Source organism: Homarus americanus, unplaced genomic scaffold (genome assembly GCF_018991925.1).
Source record: "Homarus americanus isolate GMGI-L3 unplaced genomic scaffold, GMGI_Hamer_2.0 scaffold50281, whole genome shotgun sequence".
Lineage (NCBI taxonomy): Eukaryota > Metazoa > Arthropoda > Malacostraca > Decapoda > Nephropidae > Homarus > Homarus americanus.
Genome location: NW_024742338.1, coordinates 2,639,061 through 2,657,802, shown reverse-complemented (window position 1 = coordinate 2,657,802; position 18,742 = coordinate 2,639,061). Strand labels below are relative to the sequence as shown.

The window sequence follows — 18,742 nt, the reverse complement described above, 5'->3', positions numbered from 1 at the left end:
ATGAGTAATGGCTGGTACAAACTGGAAAATTTTGTGATTTACAAGATTTGTCCCTAGGGGACTTGATCTCACTCTCCTTTACTGTATATATTAGCTGTGTCAATAATTACTCCTTAGTCTGTACTCACCCCTGAAGATGTGAATTACATGAAAGCACTTGGAAACTTAGTGTTTTCTTGTTTCCTATGTGGTTATCAGTAGTATATATATATATACATATAAATAATTGTTGTAAAGGTATTATTAAGATGACCGAATTAAATTTATTCTACCCTTTTTTCTTTTACACATTATCCACTCAATGAACATGTAATGGTATGGTGCTGCATCTTTTGGTGATGAAGAGCAACATTATATTTATCTGTTTGAAATGAAAAGTAAATTTAGAAAGAGGCTTTTATTATATAAGAAAATTGTAAAACAAAGTGGCATACATCGTCACTTACTTATGTGATCAAGTCTTAACACTAAGAAATTTTATTCATAAGTCACTTCAGGCTCTGTTTCCCAAACAAGTCATTCACGTTTTTTCAATTTATAGTAAATACACTTTGAACTTGATTACTTTAGAAATATCACTGTCTTGCATCCGCTTTCTCAGTCGTTCAGGAGCTAGCTCTCGCACATTAATGGGTGTATTAAATGCCTGTCTGATGCCTTTCACACCAGTCGTACACATCACTGATACGTAAAACTGATGTGAGGCCTCAGAAATGCATTTAATAAGCCCATTCATATGTGGGAGCTAGATCCAGAGGGTGTTCACCTAGCTCCTGCATGACTGAGAAAACACCAGTAGGCCTTGAAGCACTTACATCTTGTCTCTGAAGGTTTCAAATACAGTAAAGGTTTGCCCAATTAAACCTTTATCAGTGGAATAATTGAGCAAGGAATACCATAGTTTTGCTAAAACAAAAGCTTACATAAAAAATTAAATGGGAAACTATTGCAAAATAAAAATCTTCATCAGGTCCATTTTTTTCAACGTGCACTAACTCTGCTACTCCTTCATTTGGCCTTCTTCTTCGTCATCTTCTTCTGCTCCACGGATGTACAGAACATTGTTACAGCGGATGAGCACCTCTCCTAAACTGCCGGTTGACTGACCATCAATATATTCCTCTGTGTTGGCCAGCTGTAAGAAATTTTCATCATCACCATCTTCCCAAAAAAGCCTAGAACTGTAACTGAACTTTAGCTAACACCACACACAAAAATCCCTTATAAGTACCTGTCATGAGTCAATAGAAAGTTATAGATTGTAAATAAAATATAAGATGGTTAAAAGGACAGACAACTTTATACTAAATCTCATGAACTTTTGGTCATGGTAGGGGGATCCTCTTAAGAAAGCGATCTGAAATAGGTTGATCTTGGAAGACCTTAACTCCCGTAGTTATAAACACATTTTCTGTTGACGGGCGTCGTGTTGACAACCAGTTTAAAAAAATCTGAGTTGCGAAGGACACCGCACTACAGCGCCTGAAGGGAGGTGTGGCGGCAAAATTAACTTATAACATTGGAATTCGTTCATTCTACTGCCACACCTCTCTGTCGAGTGCTTAGTGCCATGTCCTTCGCAACTCAGATTTTTTTAAACTGGTTGTCAACACGAAGAACCCCGGCAAGAGAAAGGGGCGTTTCAAATTATGGGGGCAAGAGTTCAATTATTTATTTTACAATATTGTTCCTGGATATTTAATTATGGAGCCACATCTAGCATGTTATCTACTGTATTTCTTCCTGCTTTGATATACAGCACTGTCTTATTTTCATTTAGGTTTAGTGCCTGACTCCCTGCAATACCTACACTGGTCCCTAAAAACACCTCCTGCCACCACTGATACCAATGTTTAGCCAGTTTCTATGTTAACATTTTTAATTGTCTCCATGTTATTTTCCCCATGTCTGGTGTACTGTATTAAATATTTTCCCTTCTAAGTTTGTCTGTGAAGTTCATTTATTGTGGTGCAGTTAGGGTAGTATTTGTTTGAAATATGTTGTTGTTCCTTATTTTGCAACTTGTGTTGTTCTTTCTATTTGTTCTGCTAAAAACCATAGACAGTTGCTTAAACTATGGGTTCAGTTGTTCAACAGTGTGTGTATATATCTGACAGTGCCCCCTAACCAAGTTAGCCAGAAGAGCCTCGCAAAGTACATACTGTATGGCCAATTGTAACTGTACATACATACTTCCTGTCCAAGGTTCATCATGAAAGGAAGGTAGTTCAAACTCTGAGATGTCAAGATCATAATCTGAGGTTATTTATAATGATTCATATACTGGTTACATACTGTTAGTGGGCTCTTCATATACACCTGGCAATCAAAGTACTACGATAACTCACCTGGAGGTTCATGTATCCATCAACAGACACAAGGATACCTTTATATTCGTGACCCCATTTGAGCTTTACAATAACAGCTTGACCGGTCAGCTGATTCAGGAAAGGCTTGGGGTTAATTGGAGTTGGAACAGCGAGAGACTGAAAAAGATGAAATAATCAATCCTTATATCTGAGTCACATTACATTAGGTCTCCCACATAACATATGGCACTAATCTGGTAAAACTGAGAGCAAAAGAGATAAATCTTGCAATTTAGCAGTTCTCAGCACAACAGGCGAGCCAAAATGGATGACGTCAGACATCTTTATTGCATATGCCTTATAAAACCCAGAAGACAGTCCATAGTGATAGCAGTGACTGAGGGTGAAATTGAAAATAAATTAGTGAAAAAATAATTTTTTTTGAGGCAAGCAACAGGCAGGAATGCCTGTAAGGAAACTGAAGCACATTATTGCTGCCACAAAAAATTCTATTTTTTTTCTGTGTTTTCTAAAGGATTGTGATTGTGCATATGACCCACCTTTCACAGGGCGAAACAGTATGCCCGGATAATTTGCGTATTTTTATTTCGTGGTCCTCTATTATTTGCGGATGACACCCAGGATGTACCCAAGAATGTTTGCGGGTACAGGTAGTTTTAAAGTTGCTGGCATTTTCACTGCCGGAACAGGGAGCCATTTGTTCTACAGACAGTACCTGTAATTTCCTTTACCCGTATTGTATATATAATAATGGAAAAATCCTCTCACAAATAATCAGAAACAAATGTATTAAACATGTTGAGTCTACCCTGAAGTCTACTCCCTGTTTTATTAATAACAAAGCACGGAGTAGACTTGAGGGTAGACTCAACATTTTTAATACAGTACAGTACTACATTTGTTTCTGATTATTTGGGAGAGGATTTTCCCATTATTATGTGTTTTGTGTGTGTCTCCACACACACATATACAAACACAGAAAAGGGAATATACATTTCTTTGTACACAAATAAAAATGTAACCCCCCCCCCCCAGGTCAGCAAATGTTATTCGCGGATTTGGAGATTTGTGGCCTTTTTTAGAACCCAATCCTCGTGAATTTGAAGGACATGCTGTACATAGTGATAGCACATAGAAATATCAACAACTCGCTGAGGAGAACAGAAAAAAAATAAAATAAAAAAGGTCCAGCTGTCTTGGACGGCATCAATGGACGAGTGAGGGTGCCAGCAAGGTCAAGACCGGCAGGACAGCTAAGTTATTTCTTAATAATATTAGTCTTAAACCTGTAGTGTGTGTGTGGACACTTTAGTTGAATTGAGAGTAGACTCACATTTTTCTACATTTTGTCGTCTTGTTTCCGAGTACAGTATTTGTAAGATGATTTTCCCATATTTATTTACTGTATTTGTATGTGCTTTGTGTGCATCTACATACACACACATATATACAATACTGTACAGGTAAAAGAAATAATTGTCCAAAGGGCAAACACAAAGGGAATATACATTTCTTTGTGCATGAGTATAAATGCCCCCATGAATTTTAAGGGCATGCTGTAATTGACTTTTTAAATATCTTTAATTATTTCGAAGGTCATTAATTAACACTAATTACTCAAATTATTTTACTATGAACCCAGATCCTCATCAGCATGTAAACTCTGAACCCAGATCCATAATCAGCATATAAAGTAGCTCCTTTGTATGAAATTTAAACAAAATCTATTTTTTGACCATGTGCCGAAAACTAAGGTCAGGCGTATTTTGTACGTAAATCAATAATTTTTGGGAAGTGAAAACTAACGTGTTTATATAGTAAAGACAGTCAGGGTGTCTACTGGCCAGACAAAACAAAATTCCCTGCCTTATCCAGGTTATCAGGAACAATAGACACCCTGCATGCAATGGTGGGTTTACGATCACAGGGCTGTTGGACGTGTGGCGGCGCATAGGTAAACTTACAAGTGAAGCGAGAAATGCGTCATGCATAGGGTTAAATACCATTTCCTTATAAAATATCACTGACATGACGTAGTAAAAGATAATTGTCATTGCTGGAATCCTTGTATGAGAGCGATTATTTGAGTATACACAACCCATAGTTTGCACTCGGGATAAAAAAATTCAGCAAATAGATATCGTTAAAGTAAGTTTTTTTTTTATATATATACAGTAGGAATATGGTCTTAATTTATGAACATCATTAAACCGGAACATTACTGATCAGGATGTCGTATCTTGAGGTTTACCTGTACAGTACTGTATATACAATTGGTAATTTATGAGGAAACCGCTACTACCAGATAATGTTTATGGAATGCCTTTGTTTTTTTACTTGTTTTGGTTAGTAGTTTTGAAGGAGTGACAACTTTATATTTTCACTTTTTCTTTTACCTACATCTACATTCATAAATCACCTGTAGTGGGCAGAGGATGAGGGAAATTGCAGGGTAAACCACGATGAAAAATTGATCAGACTAATCGTCCATTACCGCCGAACAACACGAGAACTATATTTGGCCGAGAGTCTGATGGCATTAGGCATTTATTTTGCAGCGAGTCGATCATTGAGTAGCTCTAACCTAACTATATTTCTGTTGTGTATGGAAACTAATCATTATAAAAGAGGCAACATTTACTAGAACCTGACCTAACCAACCAAAGAAACCTACCTAACCTTACCTAACTTTTCAACCGTCATATTAAAAACAAAGTCCTTAGCCAATCAGAGCGGAGTCACGGTCAAATAGCGTTAGTTGGAGCTTAGCCGGTCTGAGTCAGCATGTTCCCTCTCAACAAATTTAGTCCATTTCTAACAGTTGCTGACGATCTAGTATCTCTATATACCACTAAACTAAATTAAAAATCCAGTCTTTCTAATAATTAAATACATAAAGTGTTAGTTGAAAGAATAAACTTGCCATTTTTTAGTTATTTCTATGGTGACGCCGCCGAGTGTGTTTATAAGCCGCTCTATTTACCTCAGACGGTCAGCTTCACAAACCTCTCACACAATGGACATAAATTATTCCTTTTACCATGATAATTTTTATTTCTTTTACAATATTCTACATAATCATTTTTCTCACTATTTTTATTCAGTAAATCTTAAAAAATTATATATAAACTTATTATCTAGACCCCCTGTATATCATTATTACATGAGGTGGATATATGACCCCACGCCAAACGTCTTGATTAGTTATATTTGTATTAGAATAAATTTTATTGTTTTAGTCTATACATACCATATCTAGGTGTAATAAGTCAAAAATAATGTTTAAATAATATATAGATCAATTATAAAACATTTAAAATTCATGTATGAGATAAATAACAATTGAGCAAAGTAGAAAAAATCTTGACTTGTGAATGATAGAGAGAGAGACAGCCATGAGATGAAGACCAAGATGACGGCATCCTGTTGTGACACCAAGACACCACTTACAACTGGTATGATCGGTGAGATATCTATTAATTATTACAAGTGTAGTTCTGTTGCTCATTATTAGTTCAGGCTCATTATTACAAGTTGTTGCAGTTCTGTTGCTCATTATTACAAGTGTTTTAGTAAATAACATGAACTTTCGTGAGGTTAGGTTGGTTGATCTTCTATCCAGTAAGTTATACTGTACACCGTAATGTATGAAAATACCTCTACCACCAGAAGGAGTTGTTCGATTTCGTTCATTTTTCTCGACATGTTCTTGTCATTATAGTAAACATTTTAAAAGAGGCGACATTTACTAGACTCTAATAGAACCTGACCTAAACAACCAAGGAAACCTACCTAACCTTACCATACTCAGTACCCTGCACATAAAATACTTGGAACAATTACTGTTGCAAATCTGTTTCAATTCCTTTTCTTTTTAAGTAGACTTGGACAGTCATTGTCAGCCATATATTGATGAGGTTAAAGATAATATTCAGACAATTTGACCAAGGACAGCTGACAAAGCCATAAGATAATTATTCCAGTAGAGTCTTTTTGCCAGCAGCATGTGGTCCTAGGGCCAGGCAGTCACCCATCTAAGTACTAACATTGCTTAACTTTGCTATTCGGGCAAGATGCGGTGTTTCCAACATGGTAGTACTGTGCTCTTGGTGATGCACAGCTGTAGCTCTTGGACCTGCAGATTAATATCCTGAAACATTCACAAAACTGCAAGAGTCATTGTTAGACTTGGGAGGACAAAAAACCTGAATTAGGTAACACTTAAAAAGTAGACTTGTGTAAAGAGCAACCTGTTAATCCGGCACCTCTCAATCCCCGTAGGTGCCGGATAACCAGGATTTTACCTGTCCTATCTTTCTAAACTACTGTATTAATGTACCACTAATTTATCTGAGAATATTAAGGCAAAAATGACAGAGTTTGTCAAGTATGTAAGGTTTACAATCCCAAGAAAGTTCACATAAACCAAACTTGTATAAAACAAACAACTTCTGTACTGGATGACAATTAATTTATGGACATATTTTTATCATAAACTGTTGTATATATTAAGTGGGTTTTTTTTGTGTTTGTTACAGATAGTTAACCTTGGATAATTGAGCAGCGCCATCACAACTGAAAATTATAACTGCCATTGTAGAACTAAACTCCAATGAACACTACAACACCAAGGTAAACCAAAGGAGTCATTTGTCTGTCTTACATTTATATCTCTCTATCTACTTAACTGTTTGTGTCTCTGTCTGTCTTTATGTTCCTTTCAGTATATCTATCAATACCTATCTCACTTTGTTTTATCTACTGTATATCTGTCAATCTATCAATACAAGTACACATTTTCAACCAACGTGGCTCTTGAGTTGAGCAATGTTATCGTAACTGTTAATCTAATATGTTGAGTAGCAGAATAATGTGAGAATTTTTATTTTTTTTATTTTTTTTTTACGGGGAATAGCCCACCCGGGCACAGGTCATCGACCCACAATGGGGCCTAGGGAGTTATATATATGTTGCATTTAATTTAGTTTATATTTAATTAAAGTAATATTTAATAGTTACCTGAAATAATAGTCTTGTGGGAGTCTACATGCCTTTGACTGGGCACACATCCTACCAGCTACCGTTGAATGTCAAATTATCTGCCATCGTCAGTTCCTTAACGATCCTGACCAGAGAAACACAACACTCACCACCTTCAGTAAAAACTGGCAATCATGGAGGGGTTCACCAACTGAGCTCCACCATTAACTCCTGACCTCCATCCGCATCAGCAAACCTTGAGTATCAATTTATATTGAAGGATATCCTAACTTTATACTTTGTGTGTACAGTGATATCTCTGTTAGCGGGAACAATTAGTGCAGAGCACTTCTGGAAATGAGACATTTCTGGGTAACGAGACGACACTCTCAAAGCCGGAAAAACTCCCCCATCCCCGGAATTTTCTGGGTATCTGAAAAATTATATGAGAATTTTCTGGAAAATGAGCCCCTTGGAAAATTGTTCCCAAAGCTGGAATTTTTTGGGAAATTCCCCCTTTGGGAACAATTTTCTGAGAAAATTTAAATTTTGGCAATCGGAGATTTCTGGGTTTGAGGGATTCCTGCTAACGGAGATACCTGTATTACTGTACTGTAGTTTGATGTGATATAAACTCCAAAATTGCCACTTTAGGTAATCACCCATTTTGAGTGTTTATTTAATGCATATAACAATGTAAATATTTCTTGTCCTGATAACAACCAATTCAGGACATGTGTTTCTCTAATGGTTTAGACAATTTTAAGACACTTTTCTTCTCTAACGTTTCCCTCACAGATAACTTAAATATATCAGGGGATCTAGGGAGGTGGAGCTCCTGGTTAGGAGGTTTGGTTAGGTAATTTTAGGTCATTTGTGAGGGAAACGCCGTAGAAGAAAAGTCTGAAAATTGTCTAAATCGGGGGTTCTCAAGCAATTTTCCAGTGTGACCCCACCAAGTGCTGTCGCCTATCCAGTGCGACCCTGAGTCATTACATTAAATATAAAGATTCGTAGAATAAATACGGACATATTTTTACACGTATTTAACTGTAAAAACAAATCAATAAAATGATTACTTAATTGAGAAGTGTAAAAGTAAACACCGGCAAAAACAGGTTACAACTCTGTCATGATTATATCATCAATTAGTGGTCTATACCTGGGGGTATAATTATGTGATTAAGCAACATAATATCCAGTTTTCTTAGTTACAACTCTCTCATAATTCATGTAATGTGTGCATTATTATTTAATTAATCTTAATACATGTTACATCAGTCATAATTCATGTAACATGTGTACAATGAAATACAAAAGTCGTTTCGTGAAATTTGGTGAAAACATGTGCCAAAGAGCTAATTTTTTGGTGCGCTCTGCCTTGTGGTAGGGGGGGCTCATAATGTTTCACGAGTTATATTTAATCTTTGGACAAAACCGCGACACGACTTTTGTCTTTGATTGTACATTATCATTGAATTAATCTTAATGCACGTTACATCAGTCATAATTCATATGTAACGTGTGTGTATTAACATTTAATATATTTTCTATTGACTGGGTTTATAATTATGTGGTTAAACAACATATGCTACAACTGTGTACGTCATCATTTGATCAGTTTTCTTTACCTGGGGATATATGAGGTTAAGCAACATAGCACTTGGTTACGGTAATCATAGTTTATACCAGAACGTTGGTAGCAAGATTTTTAACAGCTGAATGTCTCTGATAAAGTAATCCCAAACTTTGCTATGTCACTATAGACGTCAAAATTCACCCTTGCCTCGTCAGCCCGTGATTTTGACATTTAGAGTGCAAAAGACTCAGTAAGCAACTCATTGAAATTTGCTGCCATTTTCTTTGCTCATCCATGGGAAGTAGAGTGAACTGAGCTGAGAACAGTTAAAAGGAATACAGTACATCGGAGTGTGGAACTTGTGTTGTGAAACATGTCACAGGGCATGGAGAGTAACTGCGTTAATCCCTTGATCATAATGTCTGATCCCAACTTATTGACACAGCACCTGTCGGCCTTGTCCTTCAGTCCTAGACACCTGGATTAAAAAGAAAAAAAAATCACATGTGACCGTTGCAAGACTCAGGTGACCCCATGACCTCCATGTGACCCCTTTTGATGCATTTTGGGAGCCGCTGGTCTAAACCATTGGAAAAACCAGTGGTGGGCACAGCTAAACGAAAAGTTAGCTTTGCTAACCGCTAATTTGCTAACTAAAAAGTTAACTTCGCTAACACTAAACCGCTAAACAGCTAAAAAAATTAGCGGAAGCTAACGCTAACCGCTCACTTTTATTATATGAATTTAGCTTCTTTTTTTTTTTCTTTTTTTCTCTCTCTCTAAAACCCTTAAAAACAGACCTAGAGAGCTTAGACATAGACCTTTCCAAAAAGGTATAGCATGCCAAGATCAGATGATGATCAAGGTGTACACAAATAATTAAATGAACAATTGAAATTAAACATTAGTTTACATTCAGGTTTCAACATACACTTTATAATCTTTATTTATTGTACGAAAAGACAGAAAGTATTAAACGAATCCAAAAACTATAGTACTGTATAGCATAGGTAGCAAATAGCATCATGTCAAGATCAGATGATGATCAACTTATCAAGGTGTACACTACACAATTTCACAAATAATTAATTTTAATTCTCATACAACCTATCGGCCTTATTCATTATTCATGTAAATATGCACTACCAACCACATACACATTATACCAGTGCATTTTAATATAACTTATTGTTGGTCATAGTCGACAAATCATGTCTTGTCACGTTTACACGTACTGACACGCAGTCAGCCAAGCGTGCCTGTCTGGCTGTTGGAGACACGCGTATTGGCGTCACACGCTTACAACAGACAGGAACAAACATGTATAAATTTTGTTAGCGGACTTAAAGTTAGCAGAACTAAATTTAGCGGAAGCTAATTGGTCCGCTAATGGTTTCCAAAGTTAGCGAAAACGCTATTCCGCTAACGAGAAAGTTAGCTTCGCTAATTAGCGGATTAGCGGAACCGTGCCCACCACTGGGAAAAACACATTGCTCAACTCAAGAGCCATGTTGGTTGAAATGTAAATTCACCCAAGTATTTGTCTCTCAATCTATATACAGTATCTATCTAACTTATCTATATCTGTCAGTATCTATTTTTATATTTTCATCTCTTTATGTCTTCCTATCACCAAATCTATCTATATCTACCTGTCTATCTGTCTAAACTACTGTATTAATGTTCTGTACCACTAATTTAGCTGGGAATATTAAGAAAAAAATTACAGAGTTTGTCAAACATGTAAGGTTTACAGTCCCAACAAAGTTGATATAAGCCAAACTTGTATAAAACAACTTCTGAATTAAAAGATGATTATTTTATGGACATATTTTTATCATAAACTGTTGTATATATTATATGTTTTTTGTTTGTTTGTTACAGAGGAGTTAACGACTAAACCTGAGAAATTAACAACTGAATCATAGAGACACTGCTCTTACAGGTATGTCTTTATGTCTGTCTGTGTTATTCTCTATGCTGTATCTTTCTATATCTCAATTTTTCTAGGTATGTCTAACTGTCTATCTTTATGTATCTGTATCTCTACAGTATATCTTTCTATCAATCTTTCAATACCTGTATTTCAGTCAGTCTGTCTGTTTGGTATCTATACCATCTGTCAGACTGTCTTTATATATACGTACAAGTATCTTATCTATATCTATGCTATCAGTAAGAAAGATATTGGCAGTGATTGAGGAAGGTGGGTCACAAGAAGTGCATGGAATGGATGGAAGACCAAGATGTTGCTGAATGTAAAGTGATATGTATGTGCAGGTAAATATGTGTCCATGGCAAGACTGAAGAAACTCAACACTGAAGATTATCCCTGGACTGTGCGGATGAGTTCTGTGCCTGGGACATGATCAGCAGGGGTGCTGAAGGCTTCTGAGTCATGGATGATTTGCAGCCGGATGACATGATCAGTGCTGGGAGCACACACCCCACAACACAACACAACCCACAACACCAACCACAAATGCTGCCTGGGTGACTTGATTAGTGCTGGAGGGGGTGCTGTTCATTTTTAAGAGTCAGAAATGGCTGGAGGATTTAGGGAGTCTTTATATGTCAGCAAGAGGACTTTCTCATCACATGAAAGGAAGAATGTATACAACTGGTGTGAGAAGTGTGGTGTTATATATCTGTGAAACATGGGCAGTTAAAGAGGATGACATATGCAGACTTGAGTGAGCTGAAATGAGAATGGTGAGGTGGATGTGTACTGTGACGCTGAAAGGTGAGAATCACCGTTCAGGGCTAAGAGGACGGCTGGGTATTGAGAGTATCGGCCAAGATTTACGTATAAGTAGAGCGAGATCGGGCGTGTGGGGAGAATGGATGAGACCAGCTGGGTTAAGTGGTGTATGACTCTAAATGTGGTGAGGAGGAGAGCCAGTGGTAGGTGGCCAAGAATGACATGGGGAGAGATTGTAAGAAATGGTCTTAGAACCTGACATGACAGACTGCAAGAGATGGTGTGGAAAATAGCTATATGATTTGGATGGTGATGATGATTTTGTTCTATCTTTCTGTCTAACTTTCAGGCTATCTATCTATCTATACTTCTGTACTGTATTTCTCACCATATTAAAGGCAACCACAGATATATCATGAAAGGTTTATAGTCTCAAGAAAGTTCACCTAAACTAAACTTTCATAAAAGGAACAAATATTTAAATGAGAAAAATTGCAATGTGTTCCATAACCTGTACAGTACAGTTGACCCTCGCCAATGTGAGGAACGAATAAAAATAATAATAAATAAGAGGAAGGAAAAAATACTGCATGCCATTTGACAACTGTTTCACTAAAGATGTGGGAGACAGAGGTGTGCTCCCCCCTCATGGGCTGACTCCTGCCGACGTAATAAAAGTTTATTGTGTGTTTTTTTACCTTTTGATAATAATTTTTTGACTAAGTCTAAGAAAGCTTGTGTGTGCATGTAACTGCTAAAAAAGTTAATAAAACTACGTATATCTACCCAAAACTATGAGTTGAAAAATAGCAATAACACAGCTTGGCCTGGTGTATATGTATACAGTTATATATGATGTAGAGTGAATTATGGAGACATTTGGTAGGTTAAAAATATGTCTTATATGGTGGGAAATATGGTATATCTCTCTACATCTTTCTGTCCATCTGTCTACAGTATATCTGTCTTATATGTACTGTAGACAGAACTACTGTACTAACCATGATAGACAGTTGACAATGCATGTGATTAATACCTGGAATACAAATATTTGCAGGAAAATGTCCAATATATTCAGCAACTAGACCACTTTAGAACCAAGAAAATATTGTTTATTGTTTTTATACCAAAATACTGGTGATTGTTTCTCAGATACATCAGGAGTTGTATATCTTTAGTGGTGCATCACTGTGTCCTGGGTTCATTCCCCAGCCTGGGACAGATGTTACCCTCACTACCAAACATGGCAGGTTTTCTCCAGGTACAACACTACAGTTTCCTCCTATACTGTACAGTATTAACAGACCAACTGCCCAAACGGCTCATTACTGGTAGTTACGATGTCGCTACGTTAACTTATACAAAGGTGAATCCTAATTTAATGTTGACTCGGCCATAGTGAGCTTTAACATTTATGCCACGGATGAATGAGTCTTGATCACACACAACTATAAGGCGGCCTTCTCTTGCCACTCCATCTTCCTTCTGGCCTTTATTGTGGAATAGCCAAGAATTATTATTGTGTGAAGATGTAGTGGATCTCTGAGGTGACAATGATAAATATTTTGGTGTTAAGTCGGTGGTGTGAGTCTTGTACTGTGCAGGTCTGACCCACCTGTTAACAAACTACTGCAGGGAGTGAAGACCTTCCTTAAAAGGTTTAACTTGGCAGTATTCAGAAGGTCACAACACAGACGTCCTCAACGGCACTTGATGGTTTATAACAGCCATTTTTTATTACTTACTTTTGACCTTGATGTGGTTCAACCATTATCAGGTGCAGGTCAGGAACACTAAGGACTGTTCCTCTTTAAAGCTCACTGAGTAAATAAGGATAGTTGCTTCAAGGCTCCACGGGGCATGTTGTTACGAGGTTTTATTTACAATTAACAATTATTACATGGAATTATACATTTTCCACGACATATACTGAACTGTATACCTCTGTTGTCTATATACATGGTGAACTGTATACCTGTGTTGTCTATATTGTTTTAGCTGTGGTAAGATACCAAACTATCTCACTTGTTAACACTTGCCTGAACGAGTGTAGGTTAGTCGCTGGTACCTTTGATACAGCCGAGTGAGATTTAGGGTCATCTCACGTCATGTCACCTTTGATACAGCTGAGTGAGATATCGGGGCATCTCACGTCATGTCACCTTTGATACAGTTGTAGATTGGTTGATAGTTTAAATCGTCACAGCTGTCCTGGGTTGTACTTGTAATTCTCTTCACTCGTTGTTCCTTGGTTTAATGTAAACACACATGCTGATTTAATAGTTATATTGGGTAGTAATGTCTGTACAATTATTTGGTATTGACAGACTAATGAGCATTAGCTATTGGCTTGTAATTAGCTAATATATTTAGAGAGAGGTACAGCCCGTAGAGCTGGTCTCACGACACGACTTTAGGGCATCGTGTTGGGCTGTGAACTGGGCTGAACTCTCTTGAGTCTGGTGACTGGTGGTTGGAGGGTAACCACACTTCAACAGGTCATTAACTAAACAGCCTACCACACACTGTGGGTTGAGTCTGTAGTTTATGGGCTGTACACCCTAGGAGGTGTGACAGAACACATGCTTATGGGCTGTACACCCTAGGAGGTGTGACAGAACAAATCCTTATGTAGCTGTATGCTCAATAGTCTGGGTGATAGAATGTATATAATGAATATATGTCCTTAGCCCATATTTATATAATATTACTGTGACAGAGGCTAATACAATATACTGAACTGTATACCTATATTGTTTATATACATGGTGAACTGTATACCTGTGTTGGCTATATACATACTGAACAGTATACCTACATTGTCTATATGCAGGTTGAACCAATTGTAAACTTATATGATAAGTTTACATAATAAATATATATCTATCTATCTAAAGTGGTCTAGTGTATGGAAATATTTTGAGCTTTTCCCTGATAATGTTGTTTCATCACAGGTGTTACTCTGTTGTAGTGTGAGCCAGTGTGAGGTGGAGGTCAATATTAAACTGAGGTGTTTAGCTGTGGCTCGGGAAGATTGACAATTTGTCTTATTTTAATTATAAACCAGAACGCCTTTATTTCTCACTGTTTATCCAGGTATAATTTGGCTAAATTTATCTTTTAAATTTACCTGGACTTAGAATGCCACCACAATATGATTTGAAATTAAAGAATAAGATTATATTCTTTTGTGTTTTTAAGGATTTTAGAATTAATATGATTTATTGAGACTGTTGAACCGTTCAGGTACTTAACATATATTTACCATTTATGTTAAACTAAACAGTAAATACATTTTATTGTTCGTTAAGGAATTCTATCTCATTAGTTCTGTGTCATTTAATGTTGCTGTAAAATCTGTTGAGTGACTTAAGCGGCAGTTATTCTATTATAGTCATGCCAGTTAATGTTGTTTTAGGAGATACAGTTTATAATGTAGTGATCTTCGTTAAAACAAACTATTTTTATTGTCCAAATTTGTCGCGCTGGGTAAGGTAGGTGTGCATGGTGGGAAAGGCTTTGGAATAAGGAGTACTGAAGGTGAAAGAACACTTGAGTTTGGGGATGATATGTAACATGTGTTTAAGAATAGGGCAAGTAGGCTGACCATGTAGGCCTAAGGCAGGTGGCACAGAAACCCAGTTTGGCTACATTTTGGTCAGGAAATTAGAACAGGTTGCTTGTGTGTGTGTTACTTAAAGATGGAGGGAGAGGAAGATGGTGGATGTTCCAAGAAGGAAAGTGTGGGAGTTGTGAAGGAACTGAATGTAAAGGAAACATTTTCTTGTGAGTTGAGAGGCTAGGAAACAGCCAGTGAGGGGCAGTGTACCAAGAAGCTGGGCCATAATGAAAGATGTTCCGTTGAGTGTGGTTGATGACGGGAATGATGAAGTGGAGAGAGAGAGATAAAAAGAGAAAAGAAGATTGTGTGAGACGTGGAAGATGGTTGGCAACAGAGAGAAGTACAGTAGTACCTGGAGGCTAAACTGAGATGGTTCAGGAGAGAAAGGAGGAAATTAACTGGGTCAAGAGATACAGGAGTTAGAGGTAGGCAATGAATGGCATGAGGACAGGTTCTAAAGAAATGTTGGTGCTGCTGTATTAACTGAGTATGTTTGTTGCTTGGAACAATCTGAACAAACTGAACAGAAAACAAATGAATAATTGAACACAAAAAAATTGAGAAATTGTCAAATAATGTCAAAATATTCAGAACTCGGTTAATTTGTATTCTCAGTAATTCGGGTGACCCAGAGTCTCTTTTTGTCAACTGAATGAGGGTATAGTCTAGTTTGTGTTCCACCGAACTACTGAAAATACAAACTAACCAAGTTCCGAATATTTTGACATTATTTGACAATTTCTCATTTTGTATTCAATTATTCATTTGTTCAGATTGTTCCTCATTATACCAATCAGCAACCATACTCAGTTATCAAGCCTTGACTGCCACATAAAATACTCTACATATTTATAATTTACGTATTTATAATTACTGTAGAAACAAATATTTTTTAAGTGTACAAACAGTAATACTAAAGTAAATAATACAGTAATAAATAAATGTAAGACTTCCTGTACATTGTGAGGTGAACTGATATTATGTAGATGATATTTAGAAAGTGTAATAGTATTGAGGATCAGGTCTGGGGTCCACTGCTGTCATCAAGAAGATTAATCCCCAACCTACCGAACTCAGGAGACTGTTCCTTTGTTCTATGTGTTTCTCCCTTGTTTTGTTGTGTTAGTTGGCAGAAGAGGGACCTATAGTGTGTTTTTTTCCAGCTGAAAAGAGATATGTAATTTGTGTCTTATTGTTGGTAAAAATAAGTACAGTACAGTATGTATATATTAAATGCGTCCTCCGAAAGCTTCAATTTGCCACCAGAGTTTAACAGTTACCGGTAATGCTTGTATAATATTTCTGATAAACTTCCGTTGTGTTTATGTTTGAAATAATTAATGTATGAATCTTTATATAATTTAGCTAAATGGCTTTCTCGTCAGAAATGGTCATTATGAATAAACTCATTTAGAAATACATCATTACTTCAGGAGGAAATCGGACAGATTTGAAACAGCCAATCAGGTGTAACTCTTGAGGAGGGGGCGGGGCATCTCTTCTCATCTGATAAAAAATGCACTATAGTCAAATCAGCTCCAAAATTTCATCTTATATTTCTCCAATGAGGGTTTTTACTTCATTTACCAGTGTGGCCGTTACACTTATGGAATATCATCTACGATCTCACCTCTCATTATTTATTACTGTATTATTTACTTTATTATTGTAAGTATATTTTATAACTATTTATATTTGCACAATAATTATAAATATAATATTGTATATGACAGCCAAGGCAACTTTTTGAACCACTCAGTTATTTCACATTCATTCCAAATTCAAATCGTTTAATTAATTTTTTGAGAAACATACGAATTACAGCGATCCTACTCAATGAAAGCCCAAAAATTCATTGTTTAAAAATATTCTAAGTCTAAAAATTCATCGTTTAAGATATTCTAAGTCCAAAAATTCATCATTAAAAATTCATCGTTTAAAATATTTTAAGTCCAAAAATTCAGTTTAAAAATATTCTAAGTCCAAAAATTTCATCATTTAAAATATTCTAAGTCCAAAAATTATTCTAAGTCCAAAAATTCGTCGTTAAAAATATTCTAAGTCCAAAAATTCATCGTTTAAAATATTCTAAGTCTAAAAATTCATCGTTTAAGATATTCTAAGTCCAAAAATTCATCATTAAAAATTCATCGTTTAAAATATTTTAAGTCCAAAAATTCATTGTTTAAAAATATTCTGAGTCCAAAAATTTCATCATTTAAAATATTCCAAGTCCAAAAATTCATCGTTTAAAATATTTTAAGTCCAAAAATTTCATCATTTAAAATATTCTAAGTCCAAAAATTCATCGTTTAAAATATTCTAAGTCCAAAAATTCATCTTTAAAAATATTCTAAGTCCAAAATTTATTCTAAGTCCAAAAATTCATTGTTTAAAAATATTCTAAGTCCAAAAATGGCCAAAATTATTCCTGGGCAAATTTTGAGTAATAATAAATTTTTGTGTGGTTTTAGAGGTAAAACATTTGTGCCATTCTTACGAGCTCCAGCTTGGCATCTGTGTATTATAAGGCATAACGGACTACCTGGACGTGGGGAGAGTAACTCACTGGGCCCCTACTGAGTTACTCTTCCCACGGCCAGGTATTCCATTATGCTTGTATTTTTTTATATTATTGGTGAATGATAATTTGAAGGCCTTCCTCCGGAGACGCTTCCGATTATCTTTTACAAAATTTTTTCAACGTTAGTCCTGGCAATGGCAAACTCAAAAAACACTTAAGGGTAAAAAAAGGGCAATTTTTTTTGCTCAAATTTTGCAATTTTTAGCCATTTTTTTCATAAAAAAAATGCTAATTTTTTCATATTTTTAGCTATTTTTTTTTCAGGTTTTTAGGTTATTTTAGTTATTTTTTTTATTTTATATATTTTTATTTATATATTTTATTTATATATATTTTTTATTAATATATATTTTATTTTATATTTTTTTATTTAATTATATTTTATTTATTTATATATTTTTTATTTATATATTTTATTTATATATATTTTTTTATATTTTATATTTTTTTATTTATATATACAGTATATATATATTATTTATATATTGTTTATTTTTCATTTGTATATTATATTTGTATATAATGAATTAAGATATTTTTTTCAAGTATTTCATTAAATTATTTTGCTTCAAAATCTGAAGCTGAACTTAGTCAATTTTCTGTAAAAGTTGAAAATATTGTAAATGCTAGAAAAGGTTAATAAAGACGTAATGACATTTAGACATTTATTAATGGAAACTTAATGGCTCTATAAATTTGCAGGCCAGGGCAGCAAGCACAGAGCAGTCCAGGGGAGCGGTAGTCCAGGGCAGCAGCACACACAGAGCAGAGCCGTCTAGGACAGCAGCATGCACAGAGCAGAGCCGTCCAGGGGAGCGGTAGTCCAGGGCAGCAGCACACACAGAGCAGAGATGTCTAGGACAGCAGCACACACACAGCAGAGCCGTCCAGGGCAGCAGCCAGCAAGCACAGAGCAGAGCCGTCCAGGGCAGCAGCCAGCAAGCAC

At 35.9% G+C, this 18,742-nt stretch overlaps 1 protein-coding gene and 1 long non-coding RNA gene across 4 annotated transcripts; one reads left to right on the top strand and one right to left on the bottom strand.

Moving 5' to 3' along the window:
• Nucleotides 1–382: 382 nt before the first annotated feature.
• On the bottom strand, nucleotides 383–5,341 carry LOC121876782 (small nuclear ribonucleoprotein F-like). The gene is made up of 3 exons (XM_042382177.1): nucleotides 5,254–5,341; nucleotides 2,349–2,486; nucleotides 383–1,135 (listed from the first exon to the last, which is right to left on the bottom strand). The coding sequence occupies exons 1-3, from the start codon at nucleotides 5,254–5,256 to the stop codon at nucleotides 1,001–1,003; spliced, it is 276 nt and encodes a 91-aa protein (XP_042238111.1). The 5' UTR covers nucleotides 5,257–5,341; the 3' UTR covers nucleotides 383–1,000.
• Nucleotides 5,342–5,674: 333 nt separating this feature from the next.
• On the top strand, nucleotides 5,675–18,694 carry LOC121876783. Of its 3 annotated transcripts, none has more exons than XR_006090813.1 (4): nucleotides 5,675–5,785; nucleotides 6,869–6,962; nucleotides 10,774–10,834; nucleotides 18,523–18,694. It is a non-coding gene; the product is annotated as an uncharacterized LOC121876783 (long non-coding RNA). The 3 variants fall into 3 exon arrangements; XR_006090812.1 differs by having other exon boundaries at nucleotides 5,694–5,794; nucleotides 18,539–18,694; XR_006090811.1 differs by having other exon boundaries at nucleotides 5,695–5,794.
• The last annotated feature ends 48 nt before the right edge of the window (nucleotides 18,695–18,742 follow it).

Coding starts and splice junctions, on each gene's coding strand:
- LOC121876782 (XM_042382177.1), bottom strand. Junction 1,136..2,348: donor ATGGATACATGAACCTCCAG/GTGAGTTATCGT, acceptor AATTTCTTACAG/CTGGCCAACACAGAGGAATA.